Source organism: Mycteria americana, chromosome Z (assembly GCF_035582795.1).
Source record: "Mycteria americana isolate JAX WOST 10 ecotype Jacksonville Zoo and Gardens chromosome Z, USCA_MyAme_1.0, whole genome shotgun sequence".
In the NCBI taxonomy this organism is placed as follows: domain Eukaryota; kingdom Metazoa; phylum Chordata; class Aves; order Ciconiiformes; family Ciconiidae; genus Mycteria; species Mycteria americana.
Window position 1 is genome coordinate 2,302,825 of NC_134396.1, and position 20,090 is coordinate 2,322,914.

Here is a 20,090-nt window from a genome sequence, read left to right on the forward strand (position 1 = left end):
GGGCAGGAAGGGAAACTTCAGCTGCAGAAAAGAGGCACCGCAGCTCGCCCTGCAGGCAACCGGGAAACCCTAACGCACCTCCCCGCCACAGCTGCCCCCAAGGGCTCTCTGCCCCAGCGCTTTCGCATCCCCCACTCAACCGCTACAGCCAACCTCCCCCCAACACACCACCAGCAAAGCACCGCCACCGCCCTCCACACGCACGGCCACCCCAACAACGCACTTCCCCAAGACCACCACAGCCACCAGCCAGAACTGAAAACCACAGCCGGAAACTCGCAGCAATCGGAAAGCGAGGAAGGGAAAGCCGTGGCACCACATAAAGCCGGCCGCCCGGCAGCACCCCAAGCACAGCGCCCATCCGCACCACCACCCAGCCTGACCAGGCTCCTGCCCAGCACCACCCACAGCCCCACCATGCCTGCGCCCGCATCCCCACAGCCCCGCCTGCGGCACGGCGCCCCGGCGCTCCTGCTCCTCCTGACGGCTCTCGCCACCACCCTCGCCTGCCACCACCTGCGTCCCCGCGACGCCACCTTCCCCTGGGACAGCCTCCAGCTCCTCCAGGCCATGGCTCCCAGCCCGCCACAGCCCTGCCACCACCAGCACGCGCCCTTCCCCTTCCCCGACACCCTCCTCCACACCAACCACCCGCAGCAAGCCGCTGCCACCGCCCTACGCATCCTCCAGCACCTCTTCGCCACCCTCAGCAGCCCCAGCACGCCCCCACACTGGGACGCCCAGGCACGCCACCACCTCCTCAACAGCCTCCAGCACCACGTCCAGCAGCTCCAGCGATGCCTGCCAGCCAACGGCACGCTCTTGCAAGGCCACGGGCCCCGCAACCTGCTGCTCAGCATCAACAAATACTTCAGGCACATCCAGGACTTCCTCCACACCCACAACCACAGCGCCTGCGCCTGGGACCACGTCCGCCTCGAAGCTCGCGTCTGCTTCCAACACCTCCACAACCTCACCCGCGCCATGCGCAACTAGCCCAACGACCCCGACCGACCCCCTCGGCCCCGCGCACCCCCACCACCGCTTCTGGGCCGCCGCCCCACCCCCACCGCTGCTCTCCCGCCTCCCCTGACCCACGGCAAGAGCCGCTGCAAGAACGGCCCCGCACCCTCGGCCTCCACCGACTGCTCCTCTATTTATACGACTTATTCTATTTATTCTGACAACGGGTTTTATCTATTTATTCACCTATTTATTACTCGACAGAAAATAAAGACCTCTTGCAAAAAGCTTGCCAGCGCCTCTTGTCTCAGGAGCACAGGAACGCGCCTTTGGGGTGGGGGGAAGCCACCGCCACGCAACACCTACTCCAAGCCCTGCTCCAAACAGGGCTCTGCGGAGCCTCTGCCCGCTCTTCTCTTGGGCACCTCCCCAAGGAGGCACTTTCCTCAACCTCTCCGCAAAACCTCTGCCAGGGTTTAGCCATCGTCATCACAATCACCTCTTCGGCCCTCGCCTCCTCAGCATTTCACACCTTCCATCCCGCTTTAGGCCGACCGACGAGCCCTCAGGACGAGGACGACACGGACCTCTCGGAGCGGCTCCCGAGGAGGGCCACAAAAGCCATCAGGGGCGGCTTGGAACGCCTCTCCTACGAGGAAAGGCTGAGAGAGTCGGCGTTGCTCAGCCTGCAGAAGACAAGGCTGCGGGGAGACCTTCTTGCGGCCTCCCAGCACTTAAAAGGGGGCCGAGAAGGAAGACGGGGACAGACTTTTTAACAGGGCCTGCAGCGACAGGACGAGGGCTAGCGGTTTTAAACTAAAAGAGGGCAGATTCAGACTCAATATAGGGAAGACGTTGTTTACCATGAGGGTGGTGAAACACCGCAACAGGTTGCCCAGAGAGCTGGTAGATGCCCCATCCCTGGAAACATTCAAGGGCAGGCTGGACGGGGCTCTGAGCGACCCCATCTCCTCAAAGGTGTCCCTGCTCACTGCTGGGGCCTTGGACTAGGCCGCCTTCAAAGGCCCCTCCCAACCCAAACCATTCGACGATTCTACGAAGGACAGGCACGGCAGAGATCGCTTTCGTTAGGCCGAGTTCCGCTACTCTTGCCCCTTCAGGCACTTCTCACGACAACTCTCCCGTCGCGCTGCTTCAAAACACCTTTCGCAGCAGCACCACAAACCACTCTACCGCAACGCGGACAAGGTCCAGCCACGGACCTCCAACAGCAGCCCACCTCCCGCAGCGACGGCACCTAGGGACGCCAAATCATCGTGCACGTGCCAGCACCCCAAGCACAGCGCCCACCAACACAACGTTGCCCGACAACGCCACGGCTCCCAGACCTCCGCACCCGCCACCACACACACCTTTCCCCTGCTCCAAAAGCTTTGAGAAAACACGGGGGCGTGCAACCTCCACCTCCTCCTCCCGCCACAGCTCTACAGCTAGATCAGCTGGCTCAGCTCCCCCTCCAGAGGACTCCTGGACAGCCCTCCTCTAGGGGCTCAGGCCACCCCAAACGCAACACCCTTCCCTTACGCGCGACCTTTCCCTCTTTGCTCTCCAGCCACCTCACGCAAGCAGGCAGAGAAAACGCAACAAGACCCCTGCGACGGACAGGGGCGCGCGCATGGCACCACAGCCAGGGACCCAACGCAGGCAGCAGGAGCAGCAGCAAGACTCTTCCCTTCTTCCTCTGCCTTTTTCCTCAAGCCTTTCCTCCCCGTTCCCATCAGCTTCGCGCACGGGAGGAGCTGGGGCAGCTCCAGCCGGGAACACGTCCGGTGCTCAAGCGCCTACACCCAGAGCCACCTCCTCGCAAGCCACCGACACCCCCAGGCCCTCGCTCCAGGAGGGGACTCCCCAGCCTCTGACAAGTGACATCACTCCACAACCCTTCCCAACACGAAAAGAAAAGACAAGACCAGCTCGCATGAAAACAACGGCGAGCCGCAAGCGAAAGGAAAACCGACCACAACCAACACCAGGGCATTACACACGGAAAAGACACTTGGGCAGGAAGGGAAACTTCAGCTGCAGAAAAGAGGCACCGCAGCTCGCCCTGCAGGCAACCGGGAAACCCTAACGCACCTCCCCGCCACAGCTGCCCCCAAGGGCTCTCTGCCCCAGCGCTTTCGCATCCCCCACTCAACCGCTACAGCCAACCTCCCCCCAACACACCACCAGCAAAGCACCGCCACCGCCCTCCACACGCACGGCCACCCCAACAACGCACTTCCCCAAGACCACCACAGCCACCAGCCAGAACTGAAAACCACAGCCGGAAACTCGCAGCAATCGGAAAGCGAGGAAGGGAAAGCCGTGGCACCACATAAAGCCGGCCGCCCGGCAGCACCCCAAGCACAGCGCCCATCCGCACCACCACCCAGCCTGACCAGGCTCCTGCCCAGCACCACCCACAGCCCCACCATGCCTGCGCCCGCATCCCCACAGCCCCGCCTGCGGCACGGCGCCCCGGCGCTCCTGCTCCTCCTGACGGCTCTCGCCACCACCCTCGCCTGCCACCACCTGCGTCCCCGCGACGCCACCTTCCCCTGGGACAGCCTCCAGCTCCTCCAGGCCATGGCTCCCAGCCCGCCACAGCCCTGCCACCACCAGCACGCGCCCTTCCCCTTCCCCGACACCCTCCTCCACACCAACCACCCGCAGCAAGCCGCTGCCACCGCCCTACGCATCCTCCAGCACCTCTTCGCCACCCTCAGCAGCCCCAGCACGCCCCCACACTGGGACGCCCAGGCACGCCACCACCTCCTCAACAGCCTCCAGCACCACGTCCAGCAGCTCCAGCGATGCCTGCCAGCCAACGGCACGCTCTTGCAAGGCCACGGGCCCCGCAACCTGCTGCTCAGCATCAACAAATACTTCAGGCACATCCAGGACTTCCTCCACACCCACAACCACAGCGCCTGCGCCTGGGACCACGTCCGCCTCGAAGCTCGCGTCTGCTTCCAACACCTCCACAACCTCACCCGCGCCATGCGCAACTAGCCCAACGACCCCGACCGACCCCCTCGGCCCCGCGCACCCCCACCACCGCTTCTGGGCCGCCGCCCCACCCCCACCGCTGCTCTCCCGCCTCCCCTGACCCACGGCAAGAGCCGCTGCAAGAACGGCCCCGCACCCTCGGCCTCCACCGACTGCTCCTCTATTTATACGACTTATTCTATTTATTCTGACAACGGGTTTTATCTATTTATTCACCTATTTATTACTCGACAGAAAATAAAGACCTCTTGCAAAAAGCTTGCCAGCGCCTCTTGTCTCAGGAGCACAGGAACGCGCCTTTGGGGTGGGGGGAAGCCACCGCCACGCAACACCTACTCCAAGCCCTGCTCCAAACAGGGCTCTGCGGAGCCTCTGCCCGCTCTTCTCTTGGGCACCTCCCCAAGGAGGCACTTTCCTCAACCTCTCCGCAAAACCTCTGCCAGGGTTTAGCCATCGTCATCACAATCACCTCTTCGGCCCTCGCCTCCTCAGCATTTCACACCTTCCATCCCGCTTTAGGCCGACCGACGAGCCCTCAGGACGAGGACGACACGGACCTCTCGGAGCGGCTCCCGAGGAGGGCCACAAAAGCCATCAGGGGCGGCTTGGAACGCCTCTCCTACGAGGAAAGGCTGAGAGAGTCGGCGTTGCTCAGCCTGCAGAAGACAAGGCTGCGGGGAGACCTTCTTGCGGCCTCCCAGCACTTAAAAGGGGGCCGAGAAGGAAGACGGGGACAGACTTTTTAACAGGGCCTGCAGCGACAGGACGAGGGCTAGCGGTTTTAAACTAAAAGAGGGCAGATTCAGACTCAATATAGGGAAGACGTTGTTTACCATGAGGGTGGTGAAACACCGCAACAGGTTGCCCAGAGAGCTGGTAGATGCCCCATCCCTGGAAACATTCAAGGGCAGGCTGGACGGGGCTCTGAGCGACCCCATCTCCTCAAAGGTGTCCCTGCTCACTGCTGGGGCCTTGGACTAGGCCGCCTTCAAAGGCCCCTCCCAACCCAAACCATTCGACGATTCTACGAAGGACAGGCACGGCAGAGATCGCTTTCGTTAGGCCGAGTTCCGCTACTCTTGCCCCTTCAGGCACTTCTCACGACAACTCTCCCGTCGCGCTGCTTCAAAACACCTTTCGCAGCAGCACCACAAACCACTCTACCGCAACGCGGACAAGGTCCAGCCACGGACCTCCAACAGCAGCCCACCTCCCGCAGCGACGGCACCTAGGGACGCCAAATCATCGTGCACGTGCCAGCACCCCAAGCACAGCGCCCACCAACACAACGTTGCCCGACAACGCCACGGCTCCCAGACCGCCGCACCCGCCACCACACACACCTTTCCCCTGCTCCAAAAGCTTTGAGAAAACACGGGGGCGTGCAACCTCCACCTCCTCCTCCCGCCACAGCTCTACAGCTAGATCAGCTGGCTCAGCTCCCCCTCCAGAGGACTCCTGGACAGCCCTCCTCTAGGGGCTCAGGCCACCCCAAACGCAACACCCTTCCCTTACGCGCGACCTTTCCCTCTTTGCTCTCCAGCCACCTCACGCAAGCAGGCAGAGAAAACGCAACAAGACCCCTGCGACGGACAGGGGCGCGCGCATGGCACCACAGCCAGGGACCCAACGCAGGCAGCAGGAGCAGCAGCAAGACTCTTCCCTTCTTCCTCTGCCTTTTTCCTCAAGCCTTTCCTCCCCGTTCCCATCAGCTTCGCGCACGGGAGGAGCTGGGGCAGCTCCAGCCGGGAACACGTCCGGTGCTCAAGCGCCTACACCCAGAGCCACCTCCTCGCAAGCCACCGACACCCCCAGGCCCTCGCTCCAGGAGGGGACTCCCCAGCCTCTGACAAGTGACATCACTCCACAACCCTTCCCAACACGAAAAGAAAAGACAAGACCAGCTCGCATGAAAACAACGGCGAGCCGCAAGCGAAAGGAAAACCGACCACAACCAACACCAGGGCATTACACACGGAAAAGACACTTGGGCAGGAAGGGAAACTTCAGCTGCAGAAAAGAGGCACCGCAGCTCGCCCTGCAGGCAACCGGGAAACCCTAACGCACCTCCCCGCCACAGCTGCCCCCAAGGGCTCTCTGCCCCAGCGCTTTCGCATCCCCCACTCAACCGCTACAGCCAACCTCCCCCCAACACACCACCAGCAAAGCACCGCCACCGCCCTCCACACGCACGGCCACCCCAACAACGCACTTCCCCAAGACCACCACAGCCACCAGCCAGAACTGAAAACCACAGCCGGAAACTCGCAGCAATCGGAAAGCGAGGAAGGGAAAGCCGTGGCACCACATAAAGCCGGCCGCCCGGCAGCACCCCAAGCACAGCGCCCATCCGCACCACCACCCAGCCTGACCAGGCTCCTGCCCAGCACCACCCACAGCCCCACCATGCCTGCGCCCGCATCCCCACAGCCCCGCCTGCGGCACGGCGCCCCGGCGCTCCTGCTCCTCCTGACGGCTCTCGCCACCACCCTCGCCTGCCACCACCTGCGTCCCCGCGACGCCACCTTCCCCTGGGACAGCCTCCAGCTCCTCCAGGCCATGGCTCCCAGCCCGCCACAGCCCTGCCACCACCAGCACGCGCCCTTCCCCTTCCCCGACACCCTCCTCCACACCAACCACCCGCAGCAAGCCGCTGCCACCGCCCTACGCATCCTCCAGCACCTCTTCGCCACCCTCAGCAGCCCCAGCACGCCCCCACACTGGGACGCCCAGGCACGCCACCACCTCCTCAACAGCCTCCAGCACCACGTCCAGCAGCTCCAGCGATGCCTGCCAGCCAACGGCACGCTCTCGCAAGGCCACGGGCCCCGCAACCTGCTGCTCAGCATCAACAAATACTTCAGGCACATCCAGGACTTCCTCCACACCCACAACCACAGCGCCTGCGCCTGGGACCACGTCCGCCTCGAAGCTCGCGTCTGCTTCCAACACCTCCACAACCTCACCCGCGCCATGCGCAACTAGCCCAACGACCCCGACCGACCCCCTCGGCCCCGCGCACCCCCACCACCGCTTCTGGGCCGCCGCCCCACCCCCACCGCTGCTCTCCCGCCTCCCCTGACCCACGGCAAGAGCCGCTGCAAGAACGGCCCCGCACCCTCGGCCTCCACCGACTGCTCCTCTATTTATACGACTTATTCTATTTATTCTGACAACGGGTTTTATCTATTTATTCACCTATTTATTACTCGACAGAAAATAAAGACCTCTTGCAAAAAGCTTGCCAGCGCCTCTTGTCTCAGGAGCACAGGAACGCGCCTTTGGGGTGGGGGGAAGCCACCGCCACGCAACACCTACTCCAAGCCCTGCTCCAAACAGGGCTCTGCGGAGCCTCTGCCCGCTCTTCTCTTGGGCACCTCCCCAAGGAGGCACTTTCCTCAACCTCTCCGCAAAACCTCTGCCAGGGTTTAGCCATCGTCATCACAATCACCTCTTCGGCCCTCGCCTCCTCAGCATTTCACACCTTCCATCCCGCTTTAGGCCGACCGACGAGCCCTCAGGACGAGGACGACACGGACCTCTCGGAGCGGCTCCCGAGGAGGGCCACAAAAGCCATCAGGGGCGGCTTGGAACGCCTCTCCTACGAGGAAAGGCTGAGAGAGTCGGCGTTGCTCAGCCTGCAGAAGACAAGGCTGCGGGGAGACCTTCTTGCGGCCTCCCAGCACTTAAAAGGGGGCCGAGAAGGAAGACGGGGACAGACTTTTTAACAGGGCCTGCAGCGACAGGACGAGGGCTAGCGGTTTTAAACTAAAAGAGGGCAGATTCAGACTCAATATAGGGAAGACGTTGTTTACCATGAGGGTGGTGAAACACCGCAACAGGTTGCCCAGAGAGCTGGTAGATGCCCCATCCCTGGAAACATTCAAGGGCAGGCTGGACGGGGCTCTGAGCGACCCCATCTCCTCAAAGGTGTCCCTGCTCACTGCTGGGGCCTTGGACTAGGCCGCCTTCAAAGGCCCCTCCCAACCCAAACCATTCGACGATTCTACGAAGGACAGGCACGGCAGAGATCGCTTTCGTTAGGCCGAGTTCCGCTACTCTTGCCCCTTCAGGCACTTCTCACGACAACTCTCCCGTCGCGCTGCTTCAAAACACCTTTCGCAGCAGCACCACAAACCACTCTACCGCAACGCGGACAAGGTCCAGCCACGGACCTCCAACAGCAGCCCACCTCCCGCAGCGACGGCACCTAGGGACGCCAAATCATCGTGCACGTGCCAGCACCCCAAGCACAGCGCCCACCAACACAACGTTGCCCGACAACGCCACGGCTCCCAGACCGCCGCACCCGCCACCACACACACCTTTCCCCTGCTCCAAAAGCTTTGAGAAAACACGGGGGCGTGCAACCTCCACCTCCTCCTCCCGCCACAGCTCTACAGCTAGATCAGCTGGCTCAGCTCCCCCTCCAGAGGACTCCTGGACAGCCCTCCTCTAGGGGCTCAGGCCACCCCAAACGCAACACCCTTCCCTTACGCGCGACCTTTCCCTCTTTGCTCTCCAGCCACCTCACGCAAGCAGGCAGAGAAAACGCAACAAGACCCCTGCGACGGACAGGGGCGCGCGCATGGCACCACAGCCAGGGACCCAACGCAGGCAGCAGGAGCAGCAGCAAGACTCTTCCCTTCTTCCTCTGCCTTTTTCCTCAAGCCTTTCCTCCCCGTTCCCATCAGCTTCGCGCACGGGAGGAGCTGGGGCAGCTCCAGCCGGGAACACGTCCGGTGCTCAAGCGCCTACACCCAGAGCCACCTCCTCGCAAGCCACCGACACCCCCAGGCCCTCGCTCCAGGAGGGGACTCCCCAGCCTCTGACAAGTGACATCACTCCACAACCCTTCCCAACACGAAAAGAAAAGACAAGACCAGCTCGCATGAAAACAACGGCGAGCCGCAAGCGAAAGGAAAACCGACCACAACCAACACCAGGGCATTACACACGGAAAAGACACTTGGGCAGGAAGGGAAACTTCAGCTGCAGAAAAGAGGCACCGCAGCTCGCCCTGCAGGCAACCGGGAAACCCTAACGCACCTCCCCGCCACAGCTGCCCCCAAGGGCTCTCTGCCCCAGCGCTTTCGCATCCCCCACTCAACCGCTACAGCCAACCTCCCCCCAACACACCACCAGCAAAGCACCGCCACCGCCCTCCACACGCACGGCCACCCCAACAACGCACTTCCCCAAGACCACCACAGCCACCAGCCAGAACTGAAAACCACAGCCGGAAACTCGCAGCAATCGGAAAGCGAGGAAGGGAAAGCCGTGGCACCACATAAAGCCGGCCACCCGGCAGCACCCCAAGCACAGCGCCCATCCGCACCACCACCCAGCCTGACCAGGCTCCTGCCCAGCACCACCCACAGCCCCACCATGCCTGCGCCCGCATCCCCACAGCCCCGCCTGCGGCACGGCGCCCCGGCGCTCCTGCTCCTCCTGACGGCTCTCGCCACCACCCTCGCCTGCCACCACCTGCGTCCCCGCGACGCCACCTTCCCCTGGGACAGCCTCCAGCTCCTCCAGGCCATGGCTCCCAGCCCGCCACAGCCCTGCCACCACCAGCACGCGCCCTTCCCCTTCCCCGACACCCTCCTCCACACCAACCACCCGCAGCAAGCCGCTGCCACCGCCCTACGCATCCTCCAGCACCTCTTCGCCACCCTCAGCAGCCCCAGCACGCCCCCACACTGGGACGCCCAGGCACGCCACCACCTCCTCAACAGCCTCCAGCACCACGTCCAGCAGCTCCAGCGATGCCTGCCAGCCAACGGCACGCTCTCGCAAGGCCACGGGCCCCGCAACCTGCTGCTCAGCATCAACAAATACTTCAGGCACATCCAGGACTTCCTCCACACCCACAACCACAGCGCCTGCGCCTGGGACCACGTCCGCCTCGAAGCTCGCGTCTGCTTCCAACACCTCCACAACCTCACCCGCGCCATGCGCAACTAGCCCAACGACCCCGACCGACCCCCTCGGCCCCGCGCACCCCCACCACCGCTTCTGGGCCGCCGCCCCACCCCCACCGCTGCTCTCCCGCCTCCCCTGACCCACGGCAAGAGCCGCTGCAAGAACGGCCCCGCACCCTCGGCCTCCACCGACTGCTCCTCTATTTATACGACTTATTCTATTTATTCTGACAACGGGTTTTATCTATTTATTCACCTATTTATTACTCGACAGAAAATAAAGACCTCTTGCAAAAAGCTTGCCAGCGCCTCTTGTCTCAGGAGCACAGGAACGCGCCTTTGGGGTGGGGGGAAGCCACCGCCACGCAACACCTACTCCAAGCCCTGCTCCAAACAGGGCTCTGCGGAGCCTCTGCCCGCTCTTCTCTTGGGCACCTCCCCAAGGAGGCACTTTCCTCAACCTCTCCGCAAAACCTCTGCCAGGGTTTAGCCATCGTCATCACAATCACCTCTTCGGCCCTCGCCTCCTCAGCATTTCACACCTTCCATCCCGCTTTAGGCCGACCGACGAGCCCTCAGGACGAGGACGACACGGACCTCTCGGAGCGGCTCCCGAGGAGGGCCACAAAAGCCATCAGGGGCGGCTTGGAACGCCTCTCCTACGAGGAAAGGCTGAGAGAGTCGGCGTTGCTCAGCCTGCAGAAGACAAGGCTGCGGGGAGACCTTCTTGCGGCCTCCCAGCACTTAAAAGGGGGCCGAGAAGGAAGACGGGGACAGACTTTTTAACAGGGCCTGCAGCGACAGGACGAGGGCTAGCGGTTTTAAACTAAAAGAGGGCAGATTCAGACTCAATATAGGGAAGACGTTGTTTACCATGAGGGTGGTGAAACACCGCAACAGGTTGCCCAGAGAGCTGGTAGATGCCCCATCCCTGGAAACATTCAAGGGCAGGCTGGACGGGGCTCTGAGCGACCCCATCTCCTCAAAGGTGTCCCTGCTCACTGCTGGGGCCTTGGACTAGGCCGCCTTCAAAGGCCCCTCCCAACCCAAACCATTCGACGATTCTACGAAGGACAGGCACGGCAGAGATCGCTTTCGTTAGGCCGAGTTCCGCTACTCTTGCCCCTTCAGGCACTTCTCACGACAACTCTCCCGTCGCGCTGCTTCAAAACACCTTTCGCAGCAGCACCACAAACCACTCTACCGCAACGCGGACAAGGTCCAGCCACGGACCTCCAACAGCAGCCCACCTCCCGCAGCGACGGCACCTAGGGACGCCAAATCATCGTGCACGTGCCAGCACCCCAAGCACAGCGCCCACCAACACAACGTTGCCCGACAACGCCACGGCTCCCAGACCGCCGCACCCGCCACCACACACACCTTTCCCCTGCTCCAAAAGCTTTGAGAAAACACGGGGGCGTGCAACCTCCACCTCCTCCTCCCGCCACAGCTCTACAGCTAGATCAGCTGGCTCAGCTCCCCCTCCAGAGGACTCCTGGACAGCCCTCCTCTAGGGGCTCAGGCCACCCCAAACGCAACACCCTTCCCTTACGCGCGACCTTTCCCTCTTTGCTCTCCAGCCACCTCACGCAAGCAGGCAGAGAAAACGCAACAAGACCCCTGCGACGGACAGGGGCGCGCGCATGGCACCACAGCCAGGGACCCAACGCAGGCAGCAGGAGCAGCAGCAAGACTCTTCCCTTCTTCCTCTGCCTTTTTCCTCAAGCCTTTCCTCCCCGTTCCCATCAGCTTCGCGCACGGGAGGAGCTGGGGCAGCTCCAGCCGGGAACACGTCCGGTGCTCAAGCGCCTACACCCAGAGCCACCTCCTCGCAAGCCACCGACACCCCCAGGCCCTCGCTCCAGGAGGGGACTCCCCAGCCTCTGACAAGTGACATCACTCCACAACCCTTCCCAACACGAAAAGAAAAGACAAGACCAGCTCGCATGAAAACAACGGCGAGCCGCAAGCGAAAGGAAAACCGACCACAACCAACACCAGGGCATTACACACGGAAAAGACACTTGGGCAGGAAGGGAAACTTCAGCTGCAGAAAAGAGGCACCGCAGCTCGCCCTGCAGGCAACCGGGAAACCCTAACGCACCTCCCCGCCACAGCTGCCCCCAAGGGCTCTCTGCCCCAGCGCTTTCGCATCCCCCACTCAACCGCTACAGCCAACCTCCCCCCAACACACCACCAGCAAAGCACCGCCACCGCCCTCCACACGCACGGCCACCCCAACAACGCACTTCCCCAAGACCACCACAGCCACCAGCCAGAACTGAAAACCACAGCCGGAAACTCGCAGCAATCGGAAAGCGAGGAAGGGAAAGCCGTGGCACCACATAAAGCCGGCCGCCCGGCAGCACCCCAAGCACAGCGCCCATCCGCACCACCACCCAGCCTGACCAGGCTCCTGCCCAGCACCACCCACAGCCCCACCATGCCTGCGCCCGCATCCCCACAGCCCCGCCTGCGGCACGGCGCCCCGGCGCTCCTGCTCCTCCTGACGGCTCTCGCCACCACCCTCGCCTGCCACCACCTGCGTCCCCGCGACGCCACCTTCCCCTGGGACAGCCTCCAGCTCCTCCAGGCCATGGCTCCCAGCCCGCCACAGCCCTGCCACCACCAGCACGCGCCCTTCCCCTTCCCCGACACCCTCCTCCACACCAACCACCCGCAGCAAGCCGCTGCCACCGCCCTACGCATCCTCCAGCACCTCTTCGCCACCCTCAGCAGCCCCAGCACGCCCCCACACTGGGACGCCCAGGCACGCCACCACCTCCTCAACAGCCTCCAGCACCACGTCCAGCAGCTCCAGCGATGCCTGCCAGCCAACGGCACGCTCTCGCAAGGCCACGGGCCCCGCAACCTGCTGCTCAGCATCAACAAATACTTCAGGCACATCCAGGACTTCCTCCACACCCACAACCACAGCGCCTGCGCCTGGGACCACGTCCGCCTCGAAGCTCGCGTCTGCTTCCAACACCTCCACAACCTCACCCGCGCCATGCGCAACTAGCCCAACGACCCCGACCGACCCCCTCGGCCCCGCGCACCCCCACCACCGCTTCTGGGCCGCCGCCCCACCCCCACCGCTGCTCTCCCGCCTCCCCTGACCCACGGCAAGAGCCGCTGCAAGAACGGCCCCGCACCCTCGGCCTCCACCGACTGCTCCTCTATTTATACGACTTATTCTATTTATTCTGACAACGGGTTTTATCTATTTATTCACCTATTTATTACTCGACAGAAAATAAAGACCTCTTGCAAAAAGCTTGCCAGCGCCTCTTGTCTCAGGAGCACAGGAACGCGCCTTTGGGGTGGGGGGAAGCCACCGCCACGCAACACCTACTCCAAGCCCTGCTCCAAACAGGGCTCTGCGGAGCCTCTGCCCGCTCTTCTCTTGGGCACCTCCCCAAGGAGGCACTTTCCTCAACCTCTCCGCAAAACCTCTGCCAGGGTTTAGCCATCGTCATCACAATCACCTCTTCGGCCCTCGCCTCCTCAGCATTTCACACCTTCCATCCCGCTTTAGGCCGACCGACGAGCCCTCAGGACGAGGACGACACGGACCTCTCGGAGCGGCTCCCGAGGAGGGCCACAAAAGCCATCAGGGGCGGCTTGGAACGCCTCTCCTACGAGGAAAGGCTGAGAGAGTCGGCGTTGCTCAGCCTGCAGAAGACAAGGCTGCGGGGAGACCTTCTTGCGGCCTCCCAGCACTTAAAAGGGGGCCGAGAAGGAAGACGGGGACAGACTTTTTAACAGGGCCTGCAGCGACAGGACGAGGGCTAGCGGTTTTAAACTAAAAGAGGGCAGATTCAGACTCAATATAGGGAAGACGTTGTTTACCATGAGGGTGGTGAAACACCGCAACAGGTTGCCCAGAGAGCTGGTAGATGCCCCATCCCTGGAAACATTCAAGGGCAGGCTGGACGGGGCTCTGAGCGACCCCATCTCCTCAAAGGTGTCCCTGCTCACTGCTGGGGCCTTGGACTAGGCCGCCTTCAAAGGCCCCTCCCAACCCAAACCATTCGACGATTCTACGAAGGACAGGCACGGCAGAGATCGCTTTCGTTAGGCCGAGTTCCGCTACTCTTGCCCCTTCAGGCACTTCTCACGACAACTCTCCCGTCGCGCTGCTTCAAAACACCTTTCGCAGCAGCACCACAAACCACTCTACCGCAACGCGGACAAGGTCCAGCCACGGACCTCCAACAGCAGCCCACCTCCCGCAGCGACGGCACCTAGGGACGCCAAATCATCGTGCACGTGCCAGCACCCCAAGCACAGCGCCCACCAACACAACGTTGCCCGACAACGCCACGGCTCCCAGACCGCCGCACCCGCCACCACACACACCTTTCCCCTGCTCCAAAAGCTTTGAGAAAACACGGGGGCGTGCAACCTCCACCTCCTCCTCCCGCCACAGCTCTACAGCTAGATCAGCTGGGCTCAGCTCCCCCTCCAGAGGACTCCTGGACAGCCCTCCTCTAGGGGCTCAGGCCACCCCAAACGCAACACCCTTCCCTTACGCGCGACCTTTCCCTCTTTGCTCTCCAGCCACCTCACGCAAGCAGGCAGAGAAAACGCAACAAGACCCCTGCGACGGACAGGGGCGCGCGCATGGCACCACAGCCAGGGACCCAACGCAGGCAGCAGGAGCAGCAGCAAGACTCTTCCCTTCTTCCTCTGCCTTTTTCCTCAAGCCTTTCCTCCCCGTTCCCATCAGCTTCGCGCACGGGAGGAGCTGGGGCAGCTCCAGCCGGGAACACGTCCGGTGCTCAAGCGCCTACACCCAGAGCCACCTCCTCGCAAGCCACCGACACCCCCAGGCCCTCGCTCCAGGAGGGGACTCCCCAGCCTCTGACAAGTGACATCACTCCACAACCCTTCCCAACACGAAAAGAAAAGACAAGACCAGCTCGCATGAAAACAACGGCGAGCCGCAAGCGAAAGGAAAACCGACCACAACCAACACCAGGGCATTACACACGGAAAAGACACTTGGGCAGGAAGGGAAACTTCAGCTGCAGAAAAGAGGCACCGCAGCTCGCCCTGCAGGCAACCGGGAAACCCTAACGCACCTCCCCGCCACAGCTGCCCCCAAGGGCTCTCTGCCCCAGAGCTTTCGCATCCCCCACTCAACCGCTACAGCCAACCTCCCCCCAACACACCACCAGCAAAGCACCGCCACCGCCCTCCACACGCACGGCCACCCCAACAACGCACTTCCCCAAGACCACCACAGCCACCAGCCAGAACTGAAAACCACAGCCGGAAACTCGCAGCAATCGGAAAGCGAGGAAGGGAAAGCCGTGGCACCACATAAAGCCGGCCGCCCGGCAGCACCCCAAGCACAGCGCCCATCCGCACCACCACCCAGCCTGACCAGGCTCCTGCCCAGCACCACCCACAGCCCCACCATGCCTGCGCCCGCATCCCCACAGCCCCGCCTGCGGCACGGCGCCCCGGCGCTCCTGCTCCTCCTGACGGCTCTCGCCACCACCCTCGCCTGCCACCACCTGCGTCCCCGCGACGCCACCTTCCCCTGGGACAGCCTCCAGCTCCTCCAGGCCATGGCTCCCAGCCCGCCACAGCCCTGCCACCACCAGCACGCGCCCTTCCCCTTCCCCGACACCCTCCTCCACACCAACCACCCGCAGCAAGCCGCTGCCACCGCCCTACGCATCCTCCAGCACCTCTTCGCCACCCTCAGCAGCCCCAGCACGCCCCCACACTGGGACGCCCAGGCACGCCACCACCTCCTCAACAGCCTCCAGCACCACGTCCAGCAGCTCCAGCGATGCCTGCCAGCCAACGGCACGCTCTCGCAAGGCCACGGGCCCCGCAACCTGCTGCTCAGCATCAACAAATACTTCAGGCACATCCAGGACTTCCTCCACACCCACAACCACAGCGCCTGCGCCTGGGACCACGTCCGCCTCGAAGCTCGCGTCTGCTTCCAACACCTCCACAACCTCACCCGCGCCATGCGCAACTAGCCCAACGACCCCGACCGACCCCCTCGGCCCCGCGCACCCCCACCACCGCTTCTGGGCCGCCGCCCCACCCCCACCGCTGCTCTCCCGCCTCCCCTGACCCACGGCAAGAGCCGCTGCAAGAACGGCCCCGCACCCTCGGCCTCCACCGACTGCTCCTCTATTTATACGACTTATTCTATTTATTCTGACAACGGGTTTTATCTATTTATTCACCTATTTATTACTCGACAGAAAATAAAGACCTCTTGCAAAAAGCTTGCCAGCGCCTCTTGTCTCAGGAGCACAGGAACGCGCCTTTGGGGTGGGGGGAAGCCACCGCCACGCAACACCTACTCCAAGCCCTGCTCCAAACAGGGCTCTGCGGAGCCTCTGCCCGCTCTTCTCTTGGGCACCTCCCCAAGGAGGCACTTTCCTCAACCTCTCCGCAAAACCTCTGCCAGGGTTTAGCCATCGTCATCACAATCACCTCTTCGGCCCTCGCCTCCTCAGCATTTCACACCTTCCATCCCGCTTTAGGCCGACCGACGAGCCCTCAGGACGAGGACGACACGGACCTCTCGGAGCGGCTCCCGAGGAGGGCCACAAAAGCCATCAGGGGCGGCTTGGAACGCCTCTCCTACGAGGAAAGGCTGAGAGAGTCGGCGTTGCTCAGCCTGCAGAAGACAAGGCTGCGGGGAGACCTTCTTGCGGCCTCCCAGCACTTAAAAGGGGGCCGAGAAGGAAGACGGGGACAGACTTTTTAACAGGGCCTGCAGCGACAGGACGAGGGCTAGCGGTTTTAAACTAAAAGAGGGCAGATTCAGACTCAATATAGGGAAGACGTTGTTTACCATGAGGGTGGTGAAACACCGCAACAGGTTGCCCAGAGAGCTGGTAGATGCCCCATCCCTGGAAACATTCAAGGGCAGGCTGGACGGGGCTCTGAGCGACCCCATCTCCTCAAAGGTGTCCCTGCTCACTGCTGGGGCCTTGGACTAGGCCGCCTTCAAAGGCCCCTCCCAACCCAAACCATTCGACGATTCTACGAAGGACAGGCACGGCAGAGATCGCTTTCGTTAGGCCGAGTTCCGCTACTCTTGCCCCTTCAGGCACTTCTCACGACAACTCTCCCGTCGCGCTGCTTCAAAACACCTTTCGCAGCAGCACCACAAACCACTCTACCGCAACGCGGACAAGGTCCAGCCACGGACCTCCAACAGCAGCCCACCTCCCGCAGCGACGGCACCTAGGGACGCCAAATCATCGTGCACGTGCCAGCACCCCAAGCACAGCGCCCACCAACACAACGTTGCCCGACAACGCCACGGCTCCCAGACCGCCGCACCCGCCACCACACACACCTTTCCCCTGCTCCAAAAGCTTTGAGAAAACACGGGGGCGTGCAACCTCCACCTCCTCCTCCCGCCACAGCTCTACAGCTAGATCAGCTGGCTCAGCTCCCCCTCCAGAGGACTCCTGGACAGCCCTCCTCTAGGGGCTCAGGCCACCCCAAACGCAACACCCTTCCCTTACGCGCGACCTTTCCCTCTTTGCTCTCCAGCCACCTCACGCAAGCAGGCAGAGAAAACGCAACAAGACCCCTGCGACGGACAGGGGCGCGCGCATGGCACCACAGCCAGGGACCCAACGCAGGCAGCAGGAGCAGCAGCAAGACTCTTCCCTTCTTCCTCTGCCTTTTTCCTCAAGCCTTTCCTCCCCGTTCCCATCAGCTTCGCGCACGGGAGGAGCTGGGGCAGCTCCAGCCGGGAACACGTCCGGTGCTCAAGCGCCTACACCCAGAGCCACCTCCTCGCAAGCCACCGACACCCCCAGGCCCTCGCTCCAGGAGGGGACTCCCCAGCCTCTGACAAGTGACATCACTCCACAACCCTTCCCAACACGAAAAGAAAAGACAAGACCAGCTCGCATGAAAACAACGGCGAGCCGCAAGCGAAAGGAAAACCGACCACAACCAACACCAGGGCATTACACACGGAAAAGACACTTGGGCAGGAAGGGAAACTTCAGCTGCAGAAAAGAGGCACCGCAGCTCGCCCTGCAGGCAACCGGGAAACCCTAACGCACCTCCCCGCCACAGCTGCCCCCAAGGGCTCTCTGCCCCAGCGCTTTCGCATCCCCCACTCAACCGCTACAGCCAACCTCCCCCCAACACACCACCAGCAAAGCACCGCCACCGCCCTCCACACGCACGGCCACCCCAACAACGCACTTCCCCAAGACCACCACAGCCACCAGCCAGAACTGAAAACCACAGCCGGAAACTCGCAGCAATCGGAAAGCGAGGAAGGGAAAGCCGTGGCACCACATAAAGCCGGCCGCCCGGCAGCACCCCAAGCACAGCGCCCATCCGCACCACCACCCAGCCTGACCAGGCTCCTGCCCAGCACCACCCACAGCCCCACCATGCCTGCGCCCGCATCCCCACAGCCCCGCCTGCGGCACGGCGCCCCGGCGCTCCTGCTCCTCCTGACGGCTCTCGCCACCACCCTCGCCTGCCACCACCTGCGTCCCCGCGACGCCACCTTCCCCTGGGACAGCCTCCAGCTCCTCCAGGCCATGGCTCCCAGCCCGCCACAGCCCTGCCACCACCAGCACGCGCCCTTCCCCTTCCCCGACACCCTCCTCCACACCAACCACCCGCAGCAAGCCGCTGCCACCGCCCTACGCATCCTCCAGCACCTCTTCGCCACCCTCAGCAGCCCCAGCACGCCCCCACACTGGGACGCCCAGGCACGCCACCACCTCCTCAACAGCCTCCAGCACCACGTCCAGCAGCTCCAGCGATGCCTGCCAGCCAACGGCACGCTCTTGCAAGGCCACGGGCCCCGCAACCTGCTGCTCAGCATCAACAAATACTTCAGGCACATCCAGGACTTCCTCCACACCCACAACCACAGCGCCTGCGCCTGGGACCACGTCCGCCTCGAAGCTCGCGTCTGCTTCCAACACCTCCACAACCTCACCCGCGCCATGCGCAACTAGCCCAACGACCCCGACCGACCCCCTCGGCCCCGCGCACCCCCACCACCGCTTCTGGGCCGCCGCCCCACCCCCACCGCTGCTCTCCCGCCTCCCCTGACCCACGGCAAGAGCCGCTGCAAGAACGGCCCCGCACCCTCGGCCTCCACCGACTGCTCCTCTATTTATACGACTTATTCTATTTATTCTGACAACGGGTTTTATCTATTTATTCACCTATTTATTACTCGACAGAAAATAAAGACCTCTTGCAAAAAGCTTGCCAGCGCCTCTTGTCTCAGGAGCACAGGAACGCGCCTTTGGGGTGGGGGGAAGCCACCGCCACGCAACACCTACTCCAAGCCCTGCTCCAAACAGGGCTCTGCGGAGCCTCTGCCCGCTCTTCTCTTGGGCACCTCCCCAAGGAGGCACTTTCCTCAACCTCTCCGCAAAACCTCTGCCAGGGTTTAGCCATCGTCATCACAATCACCTCTTCGGCCCTCGCCTCCTCAGCATTTCACACCTTCCATCCCGCTTTAGGCCGACCGACGAGCCCTCAGGACGAGGACGACACGGACCTCTCGGAGCGGCTCCCGAGGAGGGCCACAAAAGCCATCAGGGGCGGCTTGGAACGCCTCTCCTACGAGGAAAGGCTGAGAGAGTCGGCGTTGCTCAGCCTGCAGAAGACAAGGCTGCGGGGAGACCTTCTTGCGGCCTCCCAGCACTTAAAAGGGGGCCGAGAAGGAAGACGGGGACAGACTTTTTAACAGGGCCTGCAGCGACAGGACGAGGGCTAGCGGTTTTAAACTAAAAGAGGGCAGATTCAGACTCAATATAGGGAAGACGTTGTTTACCATGAGGGTGGTGAAACACCGCAACAGGTTGCCCAGAGAGCTGGTAGATGCCCCATCCCTGGAAACATTCAAGGGCAGGCTGGACGGGGCTCTGAGCGACCCCATCTCCTCAAAGGTGTCCCTGCTCACTGCTGGGGCCTTGGACTAGGCCGCCTTCAAAGGCCCCTCCCAACCCAAACCATTCGACGATTCTACGAAGGACAGGCACGGCAGAGATCGCTTTCGTTAGGCCGAGTTCCGCTACTCTTGCCCCTTCAGGCACTTCTCACGACAACTCTCCCGTCGCGCTGCTTCAAAACACCTTTCGCAGCAGCACCACAAACCACTCTACCGCAACGCGGACAAGGTCCAGCCACGGACCTCCAACAGCA

The 20,090-nt window shown here is 62.8% G+C and overlaps 9 protein-coding genes across 21 annotated transcripts in view; 8 read left to right on the plus strand and 1 right to left on the minus strand.

Annotated features, from left to right (window-relative positions):
* UBE2R2 (ubiquitin conjugating enzyme E2 R2) overlaps positions 1–20,090 on the plus strand; it is a 262,560-nt gene that overhangs the window by 79,225 nt on the left and 163,245 nt on the right. The window lies entirely within an intron of this gene.
* UBAP2 (ubiquitin associated protein 2) overlaps positions 1–20,090 on the minus strand; it is a 236,801-nt gene that overhangs the window by 20,911 nt on the left and 195,800 nt on the right. The window lies entirely within an intron of this gene.
* LOC142421588 (interferon-like) lies at positions 418–996 on the plus strand. Its single transcript, XM_075526375.1, has one exon. The coding sequence runs from the start codon at positions 418–420 to the stop codon at positions 994–996; it is 579 nt and encodes a 192-aa protein (XP_075382490.1).
* LOC142421586 (interferon-like) lies at positions 3,400–3,978 on the plus strand. Its single transcript, XM_075526373.1, has one exon. The coding sequence runs from the start codon at positions 3,400–3,402 to the stop codon at positions 3,976–3,978; it is 579 nt and encodes a 192-aa protein (XP_075382488.1).
* LOC142421585 (interferon-like) lies at positions 6,382–6,960 on the plus strand. Its single transcript, XM_075526372.1, has one exon. It carries the CDS (start codon positions 6,382–6,384, stop codon positions 6,958–6,960), a length of 579 nt encoding a protein of 192 aa, XP_075382487.1.
* Positions 9,364–9,942, plus strand: LOC142421583 (interferon-like). The gene has a single exon (XM_075526369.1). It carries the CDS (start codon positions 9,364–9,366, stop codon positions 9,940–9,942), a length of 579 nt encoding a protein of 192 aa, XP_075382484.1.
* On the plus strand, positions 12,346–12,924 carry LOC142421584 (interferon-like). The gene has a single exon (XM_075526370.1). The coding sequence runs from the start codon at positions 12,346–12,348 to the stop codon at positions 12,922–12,924; it is 579 nt and encodes a 192-aa protein (XP_075382485.1).
* LOC142421582 (interferon-like) lies at positions 15,329–15,907 on the plus strand. The gene has a single exon (XM_075526368.1). The coding sequence runs from the start codon at positions 15,329–15,331 to the stop codon at positions 15,905–15,907; it is 579 nt and encodes a 192-aa protein (XP_075382483.1).
* Positions 18,311–18,889, plus strand: LOC142421580 (interferon-like). The gene has a single exon (XM_075526367.1). It carries the CDS (start codon positions 18,311–18,313, stop codon positions 18,887–18,889), a length of 579 nt encoding a protein of 192 aa, XP_075382482.1.

What these genes read in the sequence shown, in the direction of transcription:
- LOC142421586 (XM_075526373.1), top strand. Translation starts at nt 3,400, where the DNA reads ATGCCTGCGCCCGCATCCCCACAGCCCCGCCTGCGGCACGGCGCCCCG.
- LOC142421588 (XM_075526375.1), top strand. Translation starts at nt 418, where the DNA reads ATGCCTGCGCCCGCATCCCCACAGCCCCGCCTGCGGCACGGCGCCCCG.
- LOC142421584 (XM_075526370.1), top strand. Translation starts at nt 12,346, where the DNA reads ATGCCTGCGCCCGCATCCCCACAGCCCCGCCTGCGGCACGGCGCCCCG.
- LOC142421580 (XM_075526367.1), top strand. Translation starts at nt 18,311, where the DNA reads ATGCCTGCGCCCGCATCCCCACAGCCCCGCCTGCGGCACGGCGCCCCG.
- LOC142421582 (XM_075526368.1), top strand. Translation starts at nt 15,329, where the DNA reads ATGCCTGCGCCCGCATCCCCACAGCCCCGCCTGCGGCACGGCGCCCCG.
- LOC142421585 (XM_075526372.1), top strand. Translation starts at nt 6,382, where the DNA reads ATGCCTGCGCCCGCATCCCCACAGCCCCGCCTGCGGCACGGCGCCCCG.
- LOC142421583 (XM_075526369.1), top strand. Translation starts at nt 9,364, where the DNA reads ATGCCTGCGCCCGCATCCCCACAGCCCCGCCTGCGGCACGGCGCCCCG.